At 44.2% G+C, this 23,557-nt stretch overlaps 1 protein-coding gene across 3 annotated transcripts in view; it reads left to right on the forward strand.

Moving 5' to 3' along the window:
- LARGE (like-glycosyltransferase) overlaps positions 1 to 23,557 on the forward strand; it is a 619,028-nt gene that overhangs the window by 354,316 nt on the left and 241,155 nt on the right. For all 3 annotated transcript variants that reach the window (XM_010853352.1, XM_010853354.1, XM_010853353.1), the window contains exon 6: positions 12,238 to 12,409. In XM_010853352.1, coding sequence (XP_010851654.1) covers positions 12,238 to 12,409 — 172 coding nt within the window. The remainder of the gene's footprint in view (positions 1 to 12,237; positions 12,410 to 23,557) is intronic.

Raw genomic sequence — 23,557 nt, forward strand, 5'->3', positions numbered from 1 at the left:
AGATGGGAACTGTTTCACTTAGCTCTCCTGTTGCTACTGGTCACTTAGAATTTCACAGGAGGTGACCTAGAGATGCTTTTATTGAAATGGGATTTCTGAGTTTCGAAGTAGAATAGCCAGGAAGCCTCCATGCCATGTGACATAGGGTTATCTAAAGGAGCCCTGATCTTCCGTCAACACTTTCTTTTGTTAGTCCTTGAAAAGGGTCCTCTCTCCCTATACATCCAACCCTGTCAAGTTCAGGGCTATCTTTAAAGACTTTTTTTTTATGTGGGCCGTCTTTATTGAATGTGTTACTATATTGCTTCTGCTTTATGTTTTGTTTTATTGGGCAGGAGGGATATGGAATCTTAGTTTCCCAACCAGGGATTGAACCTGCACCTTTTGCATTGGAAAGTGACGTCTTAACCACTCTACTACCAAGGAAGTCCCAGGGCTATCTTATATCTTGTTTCTGAGCAGTAAGCTACCCGGTGATCCAGTGTAAATGACTCCACCAACAACACCTGAAGAAATAAATGCTTCCTATTTCTCCAAGTTAGTGTTTCTTAGGGTGTATTCTGGAACACCTGCTTTAGGGTTCATGGGTCTCTGGTTAACAATTCAGATTTCTGGGCTCTACTCTGGACCTGATAAATCATCACTTCTGGGTATGATCCTGGCAATCTGCATTTTCTGTAGACGTCCTCCAAGGTCTTGATGCCTATCAACTGCCTTCTGTTAATCTTTCTTTTCCATGGATTGCTAGAGTATATTTCAAAATTACAATTGAGATTTTGTGTCTTTGCTAGTGAAAACCTTTTGTTTCTTCCGCCGGGCCCGAGGATATGATCCAGAATTCTTTAGCGTGGTATCCAGAGCACTCCAACATTTGTCTGTCTCCTCCTCCCCAAGGCCTTTTCCATCACTACCGGCTTCAAGCTTTACCTAGATATATCAGATTATACTTATTTTACACACACAAACTCACATGACTGTTTATTTATAACTCCATGCCTCACTGATGCAGACACCTCTCCCAACCTGCTTTTCTCGCAATATTTGAAAAACTCAACTTTCAGCTCATTTTGTCCAGATCAAATTGAAGGCTCATCTTTTCCAGACATCTGTGATTATTCTCCCTTCCTTCCAGCCACCCTCCTTTGACTGTCCTTCTTATAGGCTGCTGCTGTGCATACATCTGGAGTTTATCATACTCCATTTATTACCATCTTAGTATTGGAATTGTGGAAGCCAGTTTCTAAAATAGCCCTCAGTGACGGCATCTCCTGGTACACACACTTTTGTCTGATCCCTTCCCACGTTGCCCAAGGCTAACCTGTATAATCAATAAGATGTTGCAAAGATGACACCGTGCAACTTCTGAGGCCAAGTCATAAAAGACATCCTAGCTTCTTTCTTGTTCTCTGTTGGATCTCTTACTCTGGGAGAAGCCAGCCACCACGTTGTAAAGGCATCCAGACAGACCAAGGGGTGGTCCATCTGGTGAAGAACTGAAGTTTCCTACCAACAGCCCTGGTGGGCTTCACTGGTGGTGCAGACTGTAAAGAATCTGCCTGTAATGCAGGAGACCCGGGTCCGTCCCTGGATCGGGAAGATCCCCTGAAGAAGGAAGTGGTGTCCCACTCCAGTATTCTTGCCTGGAGAATTCCATGGACAGAGGAGCCTGTGGGGCTATAATCCATAGGGTCACAAAGAGTCGGACACGACTGAACAACTAATACACAACCAACAGCAAGCGTCACTTCCCAGGCATGTAGTAGGAGTGAGCCATCTTGAAGCAGACCCATTGCATTCAGATGTCTATAAGGTCAACCAAGGTCTTGACTACAACCTGATGAGGAATCCTGAGCCAGAGCCACCCAGAAAGTGGGCTCCCAAATTCCTAACAGAAACTGTGTGAGATAATAAACAATTATTGCGGTTTTAAGCTTCTGTGTCTTGAGATAACTTGTTATGCAGCAAAGGATAATGAATATCCATTAGACCATAAAGTCTTCAAGCACCAGCCATGTTTTATTCATTGTGGACGCTAGTCCCTAGCCCCTTCTCAGTACCTGACCCATATTAAGTGTTCCGTCAATGCTGATTTAAATGGTTCCAACTGAGCTAAACTGGAGCATTTTTTTTTTGCTGGCAAGGGTAAATACAAATGGAGATGACTTTATCTTGTAGGCAAGAATCTCATCTTCTCTTCTAAATATCACCGGTAATACTAACAATTAAAAATAATAGTCAATCCCTATATACAGCATCAGAATTCTCACAAGCCTGTTGAGTATGTTCTGTGTGGATGCCCATTTTGCAGATGAGAAAACAGAGGTACATGGAGCAGTGTTTAATTACTTGGCCAAAGTGACCCAGCCTGGTGAGTGATGGGGCCAGGATTCAAAGCTAGGCAGTCAGACTCCAGAGTGCGAGCTGCTAACCAATTGAAAAGCTTATGTTGAGCGCTTGCAGTATAGCACACACTGGACCAGACCCTTTCATTCTCTTGCCTCATTTAGTGCTTTTGCAAACCTCCTGGGATACATATTTATTTCCCCTCTTTTTTGGATGAGCAGATTGAGGATGAGAGCAGTGAGCTTGCCAGTGGGAATCTGGCCGTTCAGACTCCTGAGCTTATGTTTAGTTCACAGTCCTCCACGGCACGGCCCAGGGTCCCCCACCCACCCACCCACCCGAGCTTCTTATCCTCCATTTCTCAGCAATTATGTTCTGAACACACAGGTTGGTTGCCACGACAACCACTCAGAAACAACATGAAAGGCAAATGACTTTTCAGACATTCTGCAGCCAGGATGGTTTCTTCTTTAACTTTTAAAAATGAGTCAAGGTGATTTGTAATCCACAAGAAAAAGTGGATAGGTAAAAGAAATGTATTCTTTTTTCCTTTTTGAAAAAAATGTATTGGAATATAGCTGCTTTACAGTGTTGTGTTTCTGCTGTACAGCAAAGTGAATCAGCTATATGTACACATATGTCCCCTTTTTTTTCGGTCCTTCCCATTTAGGTCACCACAGAGCCCTGAGTAGAGTTCCCTGTGCTATACAGTAGGTTCCCGTTAGTTATCAATTTTATACACAGTATCAATAGTGTATATATGTCAATCCCAATCTCCCAGTACATCCGATGCCCCTCCTTCCCCGCTTTGGTGTCCATACATCTGTTTTCTATATCTGTGCCTCTGTTTCTGCTTTGCAAATAGGTTCATCTGTACCATTTTTCTAAATTCCACATATATGCATTAATAGACGATATTTTTTTTTCTCTTTTTGACGTAGGTCACTCTGTATGACAGTCTCCAAGTCCACCCACGTCTCTATAACTCAGTTTCATTCCTTTTAATTATTGTTGTTGCTAAGTTGTGTCTGACTCCTTGTGACCCCATGAACTGCAGCATGCCAGGCTTCCCTGTCCTTCACTATCTCCCAGAATTTGCTCAAACTCATGTCCGTTGACTTGGTGATGCCATCTCATCCTCTGTCACCCTCTTCTCTTCCTGCCTTCAAGTTTTCCCAGCATCAGGGTCATTTCTAGTGAGTCAGCTCTTCGCATCAGGTGGCCAAATTATTGGAGATTCAGCATCAGTCCTTCCAGTGAATATTCCAGGTCGATTTCCTTTAGGATTGTCTGAGTCTTCCATTGTATATATGTACTACATCTTCTTTATCCGTTTCTCTGTCGGACATTTAGTTTGTTTCCATGTCCTAGCTGAAGAAATTTATTTTGAGCAGAAAATATTTCTAGGATGATGAGGAAAGATTCCAAATTAGAAATAGAGCAATTCCCTAGGAAGGGAGCAAAATATACTACTCTTACTCCCGTTTTTTCACATGAAAAAATTAATCTCCACAGAGATTTTCAATTCAGGAATACCCAACTCCAAAGCCTTTGTATCTAATTGCCTTGAAAAAAGCTGCTTCTTGGTGAACATAGATTTTACTGATGAAGGCAGGGGCGTGGCTACGACCCTACAGTTACTAGCCCTGAGGAGTGGAGGACAGCTCTGAATAGACCAATAACTATGGGAAGGGTAAAGAAGAAAGAAACACTGCATCATTTCAGAGTAGAGCATCTAAGGCTGGGGGGCTGAAATTTGAGGAAGGGGAAAGGACTCGGTCCTCTCCCCGCACAGTTCATATACTGCGATATTAAGACCTGACCTTTAGTCTAGTTGGAAGTAATGTAAATAAGATAGCACATAGAAAGCTCTCCCCACAGTGCCTGCATGCTTGCGTGCTCAGTCACTAAGTCATGTCTGACTCTCTGCAACCCTATGGACTGTAGCCCACCAGGCTCCTCTGTCCATGGGATTCTCCAGGCAAGAATACTGGAATGGGTTGCCATTTCCTTCTCCAGGGGATCTTCCCAATCCATGGATCGAAGTTGCATCTATCTCTTGCATTGGGACGTGGGTTCTTTACTACTAGCGCTACCTAGGAAGCCCCCCAGGGAGCTCCCTGATGGCCAGTAAACAGCTCAAGCCCCAGCAAAGGCTAGATAGTATTATCATTATGGGGGCATCCCAGTGCCCCCATAAGAATTGCTTATGCTCCTTTATGTAAGTGGATTCAGTGGTATTCTTAAGCTCAGTTGCATTTTTGCTAATTAAATCTTAGAGCATGTCTGCTTAGAATTTATTAACAGCCATTGCAAGGATAATAATCTGTCCATTAACATAAACCTAGCTTTCATTCTTATTATTATTTTAATTACATGAACCCTTTGGCGTGTTCAGTGATGAAGAACATGCTAGGATATTGCTCAGCTAGGTGATGGTGTTTCTACAGGGTACTCTGGGGGTCGGTCTGCATGACACTTTCCAGGTCTCTGTAACTTGCCTCTGAAGGTGGTCTTCTCCACATTGATTCCCTGGTGGCTCACATGGTCAGGAATCTGGCTGCAATGCAGGATACCTGGGTTCCTGCAGGTCAGGACAATCCCCTGGAGAAGGGAATGGCTACCCACTTCTAGTATTCTTGCCTGGAGAATTCCATGGACAGAGGAGCCTGGCAGGCTACAGTCCATGGGGTTGCAAAGAGTTGGACACTACCGGACTACTAACACTTTTACTTTCTTCCTGTTGATTCCAAGAATTTAATATCCTCAGTTGGACTGGAGTTTATTGTATGTAGGCTGAAAGTGAGATCAGTAGCAGTGTGGATTGTATGAGGAGACTCCCCCTAAAGGTTATATGGGCGAACACTCACACCCATTTCCGCCCCCCCCCCCAAAACCCAGGAGTGTGGTCCAATTTGGAGATTCACTAGAGAGGGCTTCACATTTCTCCATAGATCCCAGTTTGTGATTTATTAATCTTATATATAGAAATATAGGGAAAAGATATGGGTGATTTATTTTCCCTGTTAGAACTATCTCTGTTCCCTGTTTCCTTTTTATTGTCAAAGTTATTAATACCATGGGCTTTCCTGGTAGCTCAGTTGGTAAAGAATCCGCCTGCAAAGCAGGAGACCCTGCTTCAGTTCCTAGGTCAGGAAGATCTGCTGAAGACGGGATAGGCTACCCACTCCAGTATTCTTGGGCTTCCCTTGTGGCTCAGCTGATGAAGAATCTACCTGCAATGCAGGAAACCTGAGTTCTATCCCTGGGTTTAATGTCTTATCTTTATCAAACTCCAAATCATGTATCATCTGAATCTGGGTAGCCTGACACACACTCATTGGGAGAAGGGAAATGGACTTTACTTCCCTCCTCTTTTTTTAAAAAAATAATTTTATTTATTTATATGTATATTTTGCCTGTGGTGGGTTTTGGTTGCTGTGCGGGCTTTTCTCTAGTTTCGGTGAGTTGGGGCTACTCCCTAGTTGCGGTGCCTGGATCTCTCACTCTGGTTTCTCTTGTTGCTGAGCACAGACTCTAGGGCACATGTGCTTTAGTGGTTTCAGTGGAGCACAGGCTCAATAGTTGGAGCACACGGGCTTAGTTTATCCAAGGCATGAGGATCTTCCCGGACCAGGGATTAAACCAGTGTCCCCTACTTTGGCAGGCAGCTTCTTTACCATAGACCCACCAGGGAAGCCCATTTACTTACCTTCTCTTAATGAATAGATGCTCTGTAATCCTCACAGCAATATTGTGAAGTGAGCGTTTGAAGTTCCCATTTTACAGATGAGAAAACTGAGGCTTATGGTGGTTAAGTGACTTGCCTTGAGTCACATAGCTTATAAGCTTATTAGAAGTGGTGCTAAAAACCAGGTTCTGGGGCTCAACAAGCTGTGCCTTTTTCAATGTACTGTACCGATCTGGACCCAAGCAATTACAGATGCCTCTTCTCCTAATTGGCAAAAATATCACAGGTGGCGTTTGAACTGAGGCCTGGTTAAGTCTGCAGTCATACACATGGTCAAATGACTGTGTTGTTACCATAATATGAATGACATCATGCCTACCTCAAGGATTTCTAGTCCAGAGCTGGAAAGAGACATGGAAAATTAGACAGTGTGATGGCTTGTTGTGCCGAAGGAAAGGAAACAGCTCGATTTGGGAGCCCTCACCCAGCCTTGGGCAGCAGGGAGGGGGGCCGGAGGCTGGTGCCTTCTAAGTTGGGACTTGAAGGAAGAGCAAGATTTGGACAGAGGCAGACAGCACAGGTTCCATGCTGCTGCTGAGAGAAGGAGCCATTTGTAACAAATACATCTGCTTCTCACCACACGTTCTTCCCCCCTCTAGATTCCTTAGTTTTCTTTCTGGGATTTTCTTTCTGAATACAAACCCATTCGAATGCTTCCTCTACCTCTAATTGAACACTCTACTTAATTGATTATGTATTAAGTCGGGGACTTGGGGTGACGTTCAGGCCTGGGCTCATGTTGAGATTAATTTATTCCTGTAGTCCTACTGTTCTGTGATGCATCCGAGTGCCTCGCCTGTGTGTGAAAAATAAAGCCGGGAGTTGGAGCCGCCTAATTAGACGGCTTAACCCAACGTCTCCACCAAGCTCTCTTGCTTTGATGGTAACCAAAATAGATGAATAAGTTAATCAAAGGTCTGATTAAATAGCACGACTCTGCGGCATGGGCCGGTGACTGCCAAGCTTCAGTTCAGGCAAATTCTCAGGGGAGTGAGGAAACCAAGCTGAGTTCCAAAGGCCCAGGCTTACACGAAGAAGAGTTTTATAAAACCCACGGGAGGGAATTATTCAGAGTCCTCAGGCGTCAGATCTTAAGGTGATGGCTGGCCTGGAAGCTGACTTCAAAGGAAGACTATGGTTTGGGAAAGGAACACAAACATTTCGCCTGACAGATTCCAGCTATAGCTTTGCATCTTGCTTGGTGAGGATTTGCGACTAATCAGTCTCCTTCCTGTGCCATCCATCTGTCCGTCCATCCATCCATCTGTCTTCCCATGCATCCTTCCGTCTCCCCAGCCATCCTGCAGATGTGTGTTGTGTCTGTGATGTGTGAGGCTTGGTGCTTTTATCTTGCCATCATTTGTTTAAATTAATGGCCATTCTATTCTGTTAGGTTTGTCCCTCTGGATTCTTTCTCATCTTTCTCCTTGAGCTGATGCCTAAGGGCTGCATCCCCAAGCTTACTTTCTCACTGGATTATGTTTGGGTTTGCCCAGTGGGCTACCCTGGCAGGAGTCCTAGGGGCAGGAGGAGAGGGGGAGCTGAGATCTCTCTCCCTGATCCATCCTGAGGGATTGTTGCAGCAAGGTGATGTCTCTCTTCTGAAGGTCACTGCTCCTGCTAAGGGGCTTATTCATCTGACTCCCCTCTTTGGACACTAGCAGCAGCTGGCATTGGCCCTTCATGCATTGAGTGGTAACGGCCCCCAACTCTTCCCCTCACCAAGTCTGCCCAGTGCCTTGTTTCTGCCCTTAAATTCTGCATTCATCCACACCCTGACCGATAATGATACACTGGAAGTGACTCCCTTTTATAAACGGCAGAGACTCCCCTCGCAGATTTGGCCAAGTTGACGTGGTGATTAATTGACAGTGTCAGAATATGAACTCAGGTGTATCTGACTCCAGGACCCAAGGTTCAGTTCTGTACTAGATCCCAGAGATGCCCCCAGACTTCAATATTAAGTATTGAAGAGGCATATGCGCGCGCGTGTGTGTTAGTTGCTCAGTTCAGTTCAGTCGCTCAGTCGTGTCCAATTCTTCGCTGACTCCATGGACTGCAGCACACCAAGCCTCCCTGTCCATAACCAACTCCCAGAGTTTACTCAAACTCATCTCCATTGAGTCGGTGATGCCATCCAACCATCTCATCCTCTGTCATCCCCTTCTTCTCCTGCCTTCAGTCTTTCCCAGTATCAGGGTCTTTTCAAATGAGTCAGTTCTTTGTATCAGGTGGCCAAAGTATTGGAGTTTCAGCTTCAGCATCAGTCCTTCCAATGAACACTCAGAACTGATCTCCTTTTAGGATGAACTTATTGGATCTCCTTGCAGCCCAAGGGACTCTCAAGAGTGTTCTCCAACACCACAGTTCAAAAGCATCATTTCTTCATTAGTTGCTCAGTCACGTCCAAGTCTTTACAACCCCATGGACTCCTCTGTCCATAGAATTTTCCAGGTAAGAATACTGGAGTGGGTTGCTGTTGCCTTCTCCAGGGGATCTTCCTCACCCAGAGATCAAACCCAAGCATAGCTATGTACATACTGGAAATGGGGAGAGAGAATCGGGATGAAGGGTGGGACCACATTTGCTGAGGATCTTTTGTGTACCAAGCAGTTGAGTCCTTTAAACTCCTTCAGTTTTTACATTAGCCATCTATTTGCTATGCTGGATGCCATGATCTTAGTTTTCTGAATGTTGAGCTTTAAGCTTTAATTTAAGCTTTTTCACTGTCCTCTTTCACGTTCATCAAGAGGTTCTTTAGTTCTTCCTCGCTTTCTGCCATAAGGGTGGTGTCATCTGCATATCTGAGGTTATTGATATTTCTCCCAGAAATCTTGATTCCAGGTTGTGCTTCATCCAGCCCAGCATTTCTCATGATGTACTCTGCATATAAGTTATGTAAGTTAAATAGCATGGTGACTATATACAGCCTTGACGTACTCCTTTTCCTATTTGGAACCAGTCTGTTGTTACATGTCCAGGCAGATAGATGGGTAAACACTGGAAACAGTGACTGACTTTATTTTCTGGGCTTCAAAATCACTGCAGATGGTGATTGCAGCCATGAAATTAAAAGACGCTTACTCCTTGGAAGGAAAGTTATGACCAACCTAGACAGCATATTGAAAAGCAGAGACATTACTTTGTCAACAAAGGTCCATCTAGTCAAGGCTATGGTTTTCCCAGTGGTCATGTATGGATGTGAGAGTTGGATTATAAAGAAAGCTGAGTGCTGAAGAATTGATGCTTTTGAACTGTGGTGTTGGAGAAGACTCTTGAGAGTCCTTTGTACTGCAAGGAGATCCAACCAGTCCATCCTAAAAGTGATCAGTCCTGGGTATTCATTAGTAGGACTGATGTTGAAGCTGAAACTCCAATACTTTGGCCACCTGATGCGAAGAGCTGACTCATTTGAAAAGACCCTGATGCTGGGAAAGATTGAAGGCAGGAGGAGAAGGGGACGACAGAGGATGAGATGATTGGATGGCATCACCGACTCAATGGACATGGGTTTAGGTGAACTCCGGGAGTTGGTGATGGACAGGGAGGCCTGGCATACTGCCGTTCATGGGATTGCAAAGAGTCGAACACAGCTGAGCAACTGAACTGAACTGTGATGTAGCAGCAGCTCCATTTTTACTGATAAAGAAACTAAGGCTTAGGGAGATCAACCCTTCCTGTGGGGCTAGAGTCCAGATTTGAACTTTTGTTTCTTTTTTCCCTCCTCCATGCTACCCAGGAACAAGGTGACAGGTTGTAGGCAGTCAATGGTTCTTTCTCTTGAAATTGACACATGGTGAAGAGTTCAGTTTATGTTTTCTTTTTTTCTGCTCAAAATTGTACTCACTTAATGCAAAGAGCCATTGCAAAACTGAGAATAAGGAATAGCTAAAATTGTATTTTCAAACAAATTGGAGATGAAAACAGCATGGAGTAGGTGTGAGAAATGGAATGGGTCATATGGGTTATCAGAGAAGGTCCTTTCTGATAGCTTTCTTAAACTGACTTCGTACACTCCGGTTTCCCATCACTGGATCCTTATATGTTTAAAATGAAGACTGTCACACTTAGTTTTTCTTTACAACATTAGTAGTTGATAATTTTTAAAGTTGGCAAGTATAGATTAAATGTGTGTATGTAACCTGAATATATATATATATACACACACATATATATGTATGAATGTATGTATATCTGTATCTGGGGCTTCTCTGGTGGCTCAGATAGTAAAGAATCTGCCTACAATGCAGGAGACCCTGGTTCAATCCCTGGATTGGGAAGATCCCCTGGAGAAGAGAATGGCTACCCATTCCAATATTCTTGCCTGGTGAATTCTGTGGATAGAGGAGCCTGGCAGGCTACGATCCATGAGGTCTCAGAGAGTCAGACACGACTGAGCAATTTTTCATATCTATATCTATCTATAGAGAGAGACTGTACTCCTATCATCCCCCAAATGATTGATGTCAGTGGTTTGATGCTGTGCTTCCATTTCTTTTTTCTCTGCATTAATCTGAGTGGATATGTTTTCATATTGTTTGATTATATCTAGTAGTTAATAAGCAAAAGCAATTTTTAAGCTTCCTTTTTTTTTTTTTTTTTACTTTTAACATGTCAGTTTCTTTTCATTTCATCTTAGTCTATATTGCTTGTAACAACTGCACAGTGTGCTATCAATGTTTTTTGTCTGCATCAGTTTTTAGTTGTGACATGCAGGGTTTTTTGTTTTTTTTTTTTTCTTTAGCCACAGCATGAAGTCTCTTTGTTGAGAAGGAAATGAAATGGCAACCCACTCCAGTAATCTTGCCTGGAAAATCTCATGGACAGAGGGACCTTGTGGGCTACAGTCCATTGGGTCACAAAGAGTTGGACACGATTTAGCAATTAAACAACAAATATCGGCTCTTACCTATGGCATGTGCGATCTTAGGGTATATGGGTTCTAGTTCCCTGACCAAGGATCGAACCTGGGGTCCCCTGCATTGGGAGTGTGGAGTCTTAATCACTGTACCACCGGGAAAGTCCCTTATCAAATTTTTTAAATACTATGTTTATATTAACTGTTTAATTTTTCGGCATTTGGATTGTTGCTATTTATTTACTTTTATGACATGGTGATGAACTTCAGGAATAAAACTTTGATCTCGTTCTTAAGTGTGACTTTAAAAAAAAAAAAGTGTGTCCTCGAATGGAATTATAAGGACCAAAAGGGAGAATATTTTTTGGAATTTTTATGATGTGACCACATTTTCCATTAAAGGGTTCCATTCCAAATGTTCATTTCTTGAAAACAAGTGTACTTTGGCTTCCATGGAGATTCCTGTGGCAGCTGAGACAATACCCTGTCCATAGGGTCTTCATAAATGACCTGTGCTTCTGGAAGCTTTCATCACACTGGTGTTCAGTATTACTGTTAGCCTTCATTATCATTAGTATTAGTCATAGTACTAGTAGTATCATTAGTAGTATCATCAAATGGTACTAAGGTATGTGACTCGCTGATGTTCCCACCACCTGAGGGACATTGGTTGTTCCTTTGTTTGCTCTTGTATGTTCTCAGTTGCTCGGTCGTGTCTGACTCTTTGGGACCCCATGGACTGTAGCTTGCCAGGCTCCTCTGTGTATGGAATTTTCCAGGCAAGAAAAGTGTACGCCTTAATGATACTATTAAGTAGTCATTTTTAATGACACAGAAATGGAATAAGACTTTAAGAAATATATCTATCCAGGAACAATTAGACATCGGTTGCAAAAATATATACAGTATGATTCAATTTTTGAACTTTTATTTATTTTGTGAATATTATTTTCTCCAATGAGCCTATATAATTTCTATAATAACAGAAATCTTATTTTAAAATATCTGAGTGTAGTATTTGCATAGGGTAGTTATTTCAAAAACATTACTCTCCTTCTCCCTTGATTCAGATACATTTTTCTTCCAAAAGAACTTCACAAGCCAAACTGTAAATTACATGAATAAATCTTTAAGAAAACATTCATTCATTTACTCAACAATTTTTATTGGAACCTTTTTATGTACCAGGCACTATTTATAATGCTTGTACAAAAAAATTAAATGTAGTGATTTTTTTTTTTTTTTTTTGCTTTCTCCTACTCTTTCTCTTCACTTCCCTGTCTAGTCTGAAGTTTCCTGGATCCCCAACAAACACTACTCTGGGATTTATGGTCTGATGAAGCTCGTCCTCACCAAGACTCTTCCTGCCAACCTGGAGAGGGTCATCGTCCTTGACACAGACATCACCTTTGCAACAGACATTGCCGAGCTCTGGGCTGTGTTCCACAAGTTCAAAGGTAATTGTAGCTCTTTTTTTTTTTTCCCTGATATCTGAAGGTGTCAAATGACATAACAAGAATAGCAATTGTATTTTTTTTTTAATGTGAGGGCAACTCTTAATGAGGTCATGCTAATGAAATAGACAAGGAATTATAAATAGAGGTGAGCATCAGTTCTACTCTCACTTGGTACTTGATAGAGGAAAACAGGGATTGGCTTGTATGTCTTTAATAATTGAAAAAGTAAGATCTGTGTTCATAGGAAGAACCCAATTGAGGGTTGTTGAATTGCTTTGTAAGAGACAGATATCAAATGTGTGTATTTTGTGTGCCCATAATTGAGTGTTGGCTTCTTTGTGTGGAGACACACATTTATCGGTTTTCCCTTTTTATCAAATGATACTTTGATTGCTGAGAAAGCCTGTGAGATGGTGGTGATGGGTATTCATTATAGAGTGTTTGAAAATGTTCTTATGACTTTTTCTTTCATTAAAAAGTTGATGGTTTATCATTTTAAAGAAGTATGTAAGTTTGGCTTTCTAAGAGGTTCTTTCTAGTCAGTTTCTTCGTAGTTTTTATTGTTAACTCTTGTCACTGCCCCAAGGTATGTGTGAGTATCAGGTGGGAAATTGTGAGGACAATCAGTGTTTATAACTGGTGTGGATTCATGAGAGAAGTGGCAGGCACAAACCCTACTATTATTTTAATACCCCTCTACCAGGTGTCATCCTTTAAATTATGATATTAGTTTTATATTCTCAATATTAGACAAATACATTGAGAGATAAACCTAGCGGTGTGTTTTGTTTTTTTTTTTTTTCCTGACTTCTGCACTCTGGCTTCTGTGTTTAAAATCCCTCCTGCCTCTTCTCTATAGCTCCTTATCCTCTGAAGGTGAAATATTGCTTAGTGATTTTAAATCACAGCATTCTCAAGAATCACAGGCTATTCCAGTTGGTTTCTGTTTCCATTCACTGACAGAAGAGTAAATTCCTCACCCACTCCAGTCTCTGCCTGCTTCCTTCTGGGAGCCTCCCAGCTTTGGGATAATTGAAAAAAGTCCTCAGCACACCACGGGGGCAAAACACTCTGACCCTTGGCTCTTTTCCTTGTCAGGATCAAAACTTTCCTTATTCATGTCAATAATGACACTAATAGACTGTTGAAACAGAGCATGTCTCAGCTTTCCGATCTCTTCTTCATAGAATGTTTGGATCTGTTGTTTTAGTTCACAAATAAAGGAACAAAAGCTTGGTGGGATGCAAGGTTCCACTTGGAGCTGAGACTGCAGTGCATGTGTGTGTTGTCTTCCCTGAGCATCTCTTTTCAAGTCCCCCATCACATCTATTTGTTTTTGTTTTTTCCTGATTACACTGCACTCATTAGGGACTTTTTTTTCTATAGTTATGTGGCATTTTATTCCTATTTCAGTGCTGACCTTCAGTATTCAGTGATGTATTTATTCAGCAGGCATTTGTTGCATCCCCGCCAGGGATCACCGGCTATAAGAAGTCATCCACTGGGCCCTGGCTGATGAAAAGTGAAGGGGAGGGAGAGTCACCACCTCCCATGGAGGAAGGGAACTCCACCTCCAGCTGGGACCATGTGACTGTAGAGGTGATGATCATGTCTGTCTTGCAGGATGAGAGTAGTGATTGTGTCTGGTAGACACTCACATTCCCCTTTGGGAGGAAAGGCTCATTCCTCCAGCTGCTGGAAGACTGCCTGCAGGTGGGCTCTGCTCTCAGCCCTCTTTGGGGAGTGGTCTCAGGTGAAGAGAGTCACCTTGCCCCGGGCCACACCCCACCCCATGGACTGACTAATGCATGTGATGTCTTGCAGGATCCACTGGCGTCTGCCTGGCAGCCCCATTTCTCCCTGTGCCCAGTCCTGCTGGCATGCCGCCCCTTTCATAGATGTTGTCCTGAGAATTCTCCCTAAGTTAACCCCCAGCGGGCTCACTCCCATTCCCGCGTCTACTTCCCGAGAAACTCAGCCTGCCATATGCATTCAGAGCTGCAAATCTCTCCTGGATGAGTGTAACCCAGCAAGATCCCAGGGACAGGTGGTCCCTAAAGGTAACCTGTCACTGGGAAATCACATCTATTCTGTCCCAGCAAGGACCTGCCACAGCGCTGGTAGGGTTCTGTCACCAGTCACAAGCACAGTAATAATCTGGTGTTAAGCCCGCCCACCCCCATATCCCCGTGGATGGGAAGGCATCCAAGGCTCTTGCTGCTCCCGGAGATGACCCAAGGACATGGATTTGGAGGGCTCAGAGACTCAAGGCAGCTCCTGCGGCAGAGCAGAGTATGTGGGCCAAGGTCAGGGCCAGGGAAGTTTGACTGCAAGGAGTTCAGTTAATGGGCTGCATTTTATTTGCTCATCCTCTCGTTGGTTCATTTCGAGCATTAGTCAGGCCCCCACAGTGCAGAGGAATCTATTAGATGCTGTTTTTAGAACAGGGCACCTGCCTTCAAGGAGCTCACAAACAAGGGGTACTGTGTCTGTGTTTACCTATCACCAGCAAAGGAGTGTAACAAGCGTCTGAGGTTTTCCCATGCCCGCCCTAACTTTTCTGGGGAAATAAGGAAATGAAAAGTAAGTAAGCTCTTCTCTTTTCCATATGGCACTCTTTAGTATAGGGGTGTGTGTGTGTGTGTGTGTGTGTGTGTGAGAGAGAGAGAGAGAGAGAGAGAGAGATTATTTTTTCTAAATGGAATGATTAGAAGCCAGTTCATGGAATAGGAAGGAAGTCCCTTAGGACAGACCCATAAATGTGAAACACTCTGATCCAGGAGGGAAGGTTCCCCTCTCATAAAGGTAATCGCAGTTGATATGTTTCACTGTAAACCTTTTGAGTGACATTGATGCCATTTGGCCTTGCTGGGTTTTCTCTGGTCTGGAACACCTAGTTTGTCTGGGCTGCAGTGACTCTAGTGTTCAGTCTCATATAGACTTGACTCCTTAAGGATGCTGTGAAATCCCCCTTGCCTAAACTCATTACATGGAGAACCTAGTAAAGAGCTTTTTAGTAAGGACTTAGACCAGCCTCAGTCTCTGCTGTGGTCATCGCCTCCGTGGCATTTGCCTGTCTCTGCATCCTGATCAAGTCTACTCCAACTGGCATGGGGGCAGAATCAAAGGCATAAGGAAGTGTGATTTTCCCCAGATTTGAGAAATAAAACCTCCATCTGCAGAATACTGGCCCAGCTTGCCAAGTTCCAGGACACCCTCTTTAAAGTAGCTGTGAGCCCTAGGAAGTCTCCGCATGTATTCATCATGGTCCAGTAGAATAAGCCAGAACTAGAGCCCCTCTGGAGACTCTGTGACTACAGGCAGGTTACTTGACTCCTCTGGGCCTCAGTGAGCCAAGAACAATGCCAGCAGGGTCCTTGCAGGAAATGCACAGATAGTTTGCATTATTCTTCCCATGTTCCATTTTCTCTAAGGACTCCTGCCAGCAGGTGTGGGGTAACAGCAGATACCATTAATGGGTGTCTGCTCCATTACCTTGCAACTTTGCCCACAAAGCCATGGGGCAGCTGTAAAGTGTACAATAATGTAAAAAGGCCAAATATGAAGAACTTTGGAAGTATTGTTTTTGAAAAGACATTTAAGAACTTCTGTGGTTTTAATCACTTGCCTTGAAGGGGTTTTTGGACCCTCTTAGAACCTTTGTGTGGGACCTTCCCGCATCCCTTCTTCCCTGTTCCTCCAACCCCACCTTCCACATCTATTTGGTCACTCATTCATTAATTCATTATCTTTTGAGCCCTTGGACCTGTCCTTGGCCCTGGGGATAAAAATAGTAAGTCACACAGACCCAGACCTGCCCCCGTGTTGCTAATTCCTATCAGCTGTTTTTTTCTGTGTCAGGAGCCAGACTATCTTGTTTCCCCCTCAAAAGTCTCTAAGTGTCTTGCCTGAGACCCTACAGCCTGCACGAGGCCGTGGTGGAGCCTGGATGGAAGCCAGGCCGACCCCAGGCTGACCTCAGAGCCTACTAGGTGTTTAACCACTAGATTCTAGATCCAACTGAACTCACAGTTACATTAAAATGTGGAAAGTACCTTGAAAGGCAGAATTGACGGTGAAGTAGAATCACATTTGAGGGTGCCTTGGCAATGGCACCCCACTCCAGTACTCTTGCCTGGAAAATCCCATGTATGGAGGAGCCTGGTGGGCTGCAATCCATGGGGTCACTAAGAGTCAGACACGACTTCACTTTCACTTTTCACTTTCATGCATTGGAGAAGGAAATGGCAACCCACTCCAGTGTTCTTGCTTGGAGAATCCCAGGGATGGGGGAGCCTGGTGGGCTGCCGTCTCTGGGGTCACACAGAGTCACACACGACTGAAGCGACTTAGCAGCAGCAGCCTTGGCCAAGGGGCTTCCCTGATGGTTCAAACAGTAAAGAATCTGCCTGCAATGCAGGAGACCCAGGTTTGATCCCTGGGTCAGGAAGGGCCCCTGGAGAAGGGAATGGCAACCCACTCCAGTAACTCTTGCCTGGAGAATTCCATGGACAGAGGAGCCTGGTGGGCTATAGTCCAAAGGGTCGCAAAGAGTCAGACACGACTGAAGCGACAAAGCAGCAGCAGCAGTCCAGGCCAGGGAGGCTTGTGAAGGGAAGAAGCAATGGCAACATTAGCCTGATGGCCCCGCTTAGAAGGGATGCAGTATCCAGAGGCCAGAGGTCCAGAGAGAGAGCCATGCAGACGCTGAAACACACTGCAGTCTGTTCCTCAAACAGACCAGGCGGGCCCTGCCTTGGTCATTTGCTCTGATGTCCCATGCTGGGAATGCTAGTCCCCTAGGTCCCTCCCTGTCTTGCTGCCAGAACTCCCTTTAAGGTTTTGCTCCAAGCTCAGCTTCTCTCAAGATTTCCCCCAACTGGCCCCTTTAATCCTGCAACCTGGGATACCATCCTATCCCTCTCACACTGTTCTTTCCTATTTTTTACTGCACCCATCATCTTCTAATCTAGTCCATAATTGCTTATTAAGATTGTTCTGCTCCACCCAGGCAGCCACACAGACTCCCAGATACCAAGGACCTGGCTGGCTTTACCTGATTATTCTGTGTCTTTCCAGCTAATACATACGTACCTTGAGGGCAGGGGTCTTTGTCTTCTTCCTGACGATTTCCCAGCACCTAGAACAATACCTGGCAGGTGCTCCTTAAATAAATGAACAGATAAAACGTGATTCCAGGTTTGCAGAATAGGAAATAAGGCAAGAGAACCACAAAAGGTTTTGTCAAGTGCAGCTTTGGTTTTTATCTAAAGGTAACTGAAAACCAGTTGAGAGTTTTAGGTACAGAAAAGGATGCTAAGATTTTCAGATTTGAAAAGGCTCCTTTGGCTGCAGCGTGGGGTTGTTCTATAAGATGAACCAGGAAACCAGTGCCTTGAAAGAAAGTTTTGGCAGCAGGTGGGAGGTTGTCTACTGCTGTGGTCCAAGCAAGATATGACAGTGGACTTACAGCAGGATGTTGCCCTTGGGGGCAGCAGGTGATGTCCAAGAGAGACGAAGGCGGGAGTGGAGTGGATGGCCCCAGGTGACGGGTTCCGTGTTGGGCGTGTGCAGATGGAATGAATAGGTCTGGATCTTACAAAAGAGTCTGGGCTGGAGGTGTCTTTAGGTGATTGATTTTTGGAATGAAAACAAAGCTATTTTATTAAAGTGTTCCCTTTGGGCTATGATAGTTTCCTTTTCTGATTTCCAGGTATAGAATCCAGGGGTGCCGATGCTGTAGTTCCCAGCCCTGAAGGGAGGGTGGCTGGCTGGATCTGCTGTTTATCCAATGGGAGGTTCACTGGGTGATGGCAGGTAGGGGTCAGCACATCCAAAGGCTGGGGGAGGTGTGATTGGCAGGCTGGGATTAGCAAGGTCGGGAGAAAGGGCCATGGAGTGCACCCTGATTGTGTCAGGAGACCCTGACGGTGCAGCTCACACCCAGTGAGCAATGTCAGTTCCTGCGTCTAGTTACCACTGTGTCACCAAGCCAACCACGTCCTGATTGCCCTGTCTGTGTGACTCATGGGATGGGACAGGACAGCCACGCCCATGCTCCCCAGGGTCCCCCAATGGGGCAAAGGGACCTCTGTCCACTGTGTGAATTTCCTTCATGCACAGGGATGCAGGCTCTCTGTGAAGTGAGCTAGAGAGACACTATGAGTCCCCTAGGGAAGAGAAGGAAAGAGAAGTTTCTGGAGTCCTGTGAGGTATGTCTTCCAGCTCATCCTCGTTCAGCTCAAGGGTCCACTCCCGGAGCTGCTGGACATAGACGTCCAGGGCCTTTCCTAAGGCTGCCTCCCACCCATTCCCTCACCGCCGTTCTAACCTTGGCACTACTCACGTCTCTGGACCTGTTTCTTACTGGCAGAGTGGGGATGATGACGTGGTGAGGGTGATGTGAAGTGAGACGTAAAAAGGTCTCAGAACGGCGCCTGATGCAGAGGAAGGACCAGCAGTGTGTCATTGCTGCTGTTTTGAATATGTGAGAGTCATTTTACTGTCATCACAGTAAGACAGCTGTCTGCCTACCTAAAAGAGTCAGGATTGGAAAATCTTCATCTTAGAGGAGACGGTGTTCATCCTCTACGAGTAAGAAAATTTCCCCAGATATCCTCGATCAAGATGAGGATGGGGTGGTGGGGGCGGGGGGGGGCGGGGGAGTACAATTATACAATGGAATATTGCTCAGCCATTAAAAAGAAGGAAATAATGCCATATGCAGCAACATGGTTAGACCTAGAGATGGTCATCCTGAGTGAAATAAGTCAGAGAAGGAGAAAGTAAGTCAGAAAAGGAATGTCAAAAATAAGTTTGACATCCCTTATATGTGAAATCTAAAATGAAATGATACACTTGAACTTAGAAAACAGAAAAGCACTTACAAACTTAGAGAACAAACTTCTGGTTGCCTGCACATACTGCTTGTGTTTAAAACAGATAACCAACAAGGATATACTGTAGAGCACAGGGAACTCTGCTCAATGTTACGTGACAGCTGGGGTCAGAGGGGAGTTTGGAGGAGAATGGGTACGTGAATATGAATGGCTGAGTCCCCTTGCTGTCCACCTGAAACTATCACAACATTGTTAATCAGCTATACTCCAATACAAAATAAAAAGTTGTGTTTTTTTAAAAAGCTAAATGATAAAAAAATTGTTTTTAATGAGGATGGGGGTTTGGGAGGAAGGTCATGTAAGAAGAAGAATCAAGATTTTGTCCTGATGGGAGCTCAGCAACTGTGTGTCTCAGTGGGGAGAGCAGAGACCATGGAGTGTGAGGTTCTAGGACCTGAGTGGAGGCCCGGCTCTCCCCTGCAATTTACACTTCAGTTTTAATAGAAATAATATTTCACAAGCAAAATATGTAACTCACCTAGTCCTTTGCAGAGATCTGTTAAATTATCTCACTTTTTGATGCAGATTTTTTCACATTTTACAGTTTCTGAAACTGAGATGTGACTTAACAAAGCCCCTTGACTGTTGATCTTTTTCTCCTAGAAAATGTTTTGCTATATCAGTGTCCCCTTAGAATCTAGAAAATATGCCACTGCTATTTTTATCAGTATTGTTTCTCTAGGTTTTCCTTTTATCTTAGAGTGCTGGAGGGAAAATGGAGGGTGGGTTGAGTTCTGGGCTAGACAAGGAAGAACTGAATTGGGAGGCTGATTAGAATCAGTGAGAGAGAAGGATCTTAGGGTCTCAGATCTTAGGGTCCCCTTGAGGAACTTTTATTGTGTGACCATAGGGCCCTGGAACTTGTTCTGTTGCCATCTTTGGTAAATACCCTGAGTCTCACAGTTAGAATGGTTACCACCTCCTGACGGGCCCACAGGATTTTTTTTTAAATTTCAGGGAGAAATAATGATAAGTTTAAGGATTAAGACTATAGGGAGTTCCTCTGCCCAAAGGTATTTTCTTTCTCATTCAGACACTCGATAAATGTTTACTGAACACCTACTTGGTACTGGTTGCACAAGTTATGCAATCTAAGGCCTAATGCAGTAGAAATTCATGTGACTAATTCATCCTTATTTGAAAAATATCAGACACTTCCGGGGAACATTTTGGGGTTACCTGCCATTAGTGTGAATTACTCACTTCAGTTGCTTTTCTAATATTTTTCTGATATCAACTACCTTGAGTGAAGGAAATTTTGATCGTGAATGTAGCCCCTGTGGGTGCCTGGATGCGTGGGCTGTCCTAGGTCATTCCGGGGGAATTAAGAGATGAGAAGGTGGGGCAGGATCAAATAAAGGTACTGAAGACTTAGTGGGGGTAACTGTGAGAGACAGATGCAGACCAAGTAGCAGATGCAGACCAAGTAGCAGGAAGAGGCAAGAAGCAAATACTTACTGAATCAGTTTATGAAGGGACTTCCCTGGCAGTCCAGTGGTTAGGCTTCACCTTCCAATGCAGGGAGTGCCAGTTTGATCCCTAGTCAGGGAGCTCAGGTCCCACATACCTCATAGCCAAATAATCAGAACAAAGAACAGAAGGAATACTGTAACAAATTCAATAAAGACTTTAAAAATGGTCCCCATCAAAAAAAAAAAAAAAACTTTAAAAAATAAATTTATGGAGTTAGAGACAAAGCCCATCTTGAGAATCACATGCTCAGGAAAGAAGGGTTTTTGTTCTTTTTGTTCTATAAGTATCTGGGCCAAAGGGGTCTTCCCTGAGGGTTAGCTCTGTTCCAAGTCTATATTAGTGAAATACCAAATCAGATTAACAGGCATATGCTAGTCAAGCAGCTAATGGTCATTTGCAATTGTGTTCTTTGAGCAGTAATTCTGAATTGCAGGGTGGAGGCTTTCAGTATCAGAATTAATTACCTGTGGTGTCTTTGCAAACTGTGCAACTCCAAGGCCCCTCCCATCTCCTACCAGCAGTCTGGACAGCACCAATGCTTTGGCTACCATTGCTTTCATGCATTCAGAGAAGGCGATGGCACCCCACTCCAGTATTCTTGCCTGGAAAATCCCACGGATGGAGGAGCCTGGTAGGCTGCAGTCCATGGGGTCGAGAAGAGTCGGACACGACTGAGCAACTTCACTTTCACGTTTCACTTTCATGCATTGGAGAAGGAAATGGCAACCCGCTCCAGTGTTCTTGCCTGGAGAATCCCAGGGACAGGGGAGCCTGGTGGGCTGCCATCTATGGGGTCGAACAGAGTCGGACACGACTGAAGCGCCTTAGCAGCAGCAGCAGCTTTCACGCAAGGTTTCTCCACCTCGGTGCTCTTGACATTTGAGGTTGGGTAATTCATCATTATGGGGGGCTGTCCTGTCATCCCTTGCCTCTACTCACTAGATGCCAGTTGCACCCCCTTCCCCAGTTGTGACAAGCAAACATATCTCCAGGCATCTGCAAGTGTCCCCTGAAGGACAGTCTTTCTCTGTTGTGAACCACTTCCTTAGTGGTTCCATTACTGATTTTTGAAAAAGGTATAGGATGTCCAGTGCTGGTGGTGCTGCTTTACGTGGTTGATAATGGCCAGTGCCAAAGAAGAAATGAAATCTGAACTTTCTGCTGCTTGTTTATTGGTTCACATCTTGGAGACCCCCTTACCATGTGCCCTTAATGAATGACTTTCAGAGTCAACCCTATGCTCAAGCTTCTACTGTGTGCACTTCAGACTTCCTGTCCCTCTTTTTTATGCTCAACGCTAGCTTCCAAGATGCTTGATCTGTGAATTTTTTCCTCTCTTAGGGCTACAGATAGTTGAATAGCCACTAGTGAATTTCGTCCTTCAGAAGATGAATTTGTTGTTGTAAGTAGCTAAGTTGTATCTGACTCTTTGTGACCCCATGAACTGCAGTACACCAGGCTCCTCTGTCCTCCATTGCCTCCCAGAGCTTGCTCAAATTCATGTCCATTGAATCGGTGATGCTATCCAACAGTCTTGTCCTCTCCTGTTGCCTTCTCCTTCTGCCTTCAATCCTTCCCAGCATCAGGGTGTTTTCCAATGAGTTGGCACTTTGCATCAGGTGGCCAAAGTACTGGAGTTTCAACTTCAGTCCTTCCAATGAATATTCAGGATTGATTTTCTCTAGGATTGACTGGTTTGATCTCCTTGCTGTCCAGGAGACTCTCAAGAGTCTTCTCCAGCCCCATAGTTCAAAAGCATCAATTCTTTAGTGCTCAGCCTTCTTTATAATGCCTTCATTCCCTTGTACCTGGAAGGAAACTCGATACCAAGGGAAGGCATGATTGAATTGACCTGACGCAAATGCATTCTTAGCCATAAATTTGGGTAGGACCCTCTGGAATTTATTATTTTTCCCTCAAAAGAAGAGCCAACATGCTGCTCATCTCCATACTTGTGAAGAGAGGAAATCATGTCATTCTGTGACTATTGCAAGGACACATTTTTTTTTCTCCTAAACACGTACACATAGATTATTAGCAGCATCTAATATGTGACAAGGACGGACGTGGCCTGTCAGGGAAGACAAATGGCTGTTCTCTTCTCCATGCGGTGCACTGGGCTTGCGCATCTGGAGAATATAGTGGGCAGGGTTGTGTGTGCAGAGTCCTTATTGAGATGGATGGAGGGGCTGTTGAAGGGAACACTGTCAGCCAGCACAGGACGGAGTGAAATCACCAGCTTCCCGAGAAGCAGAAGGACATTTTTTTTCATTATCCACCATCTCCATTTGACCAGGAAGCTTGGGTTTCTGTTTTCTTGTTTGCCTTTTGATGGGTCTCAGGACAGAGAAGGTGTGGCAATTTTGAGGCTTCTCTTCTTTATGGCTTAGATATCAAAAGATCATATCCCATGATGGCAAAAATGCTTAAAAGATTAAAAAAGGATTTCCCAAATCTACCCAATAATCCATTTTCTGGGGCAGGGAGGAGAATGATGTGATACTAGAATATTTTTTAAAAAGAGGCATCCTTTGAAGGATTTTTGGAAAGAAGGAAGGGAGGGAAGGGTTGGTTGGCAGAGATGGAACTTGCTTTTTTCTTATTTAAGTGAACTTTAAAAATCTTTGAAACAGTTTATTATTTACAGAAAAAATATGAAGTTAGTACAGAGTCCCCATATACCTTGCACCCAGTTTCCCTTATTATTATTAATATCTTGAAGAGTTTGGTACATTTGGGGGATACCTTGCTTTGATGAGATGCCTGATGCAGTCCA

Source organism: Bison bison, unplaced genomic scaffold (genome assembly GCF_000754665.1).
Source record: "Bison bison bison isolate TAMUID 2011002044 unplaced genomic scaffold, Bison_UMD1.0 scf7180017864327, whole genome shotgun sequence".
NCBI lineage: Eukaryota > Metazoa > Chordata > Mammalia > Artiodactyla > Bovidae > Bison > Bison bison.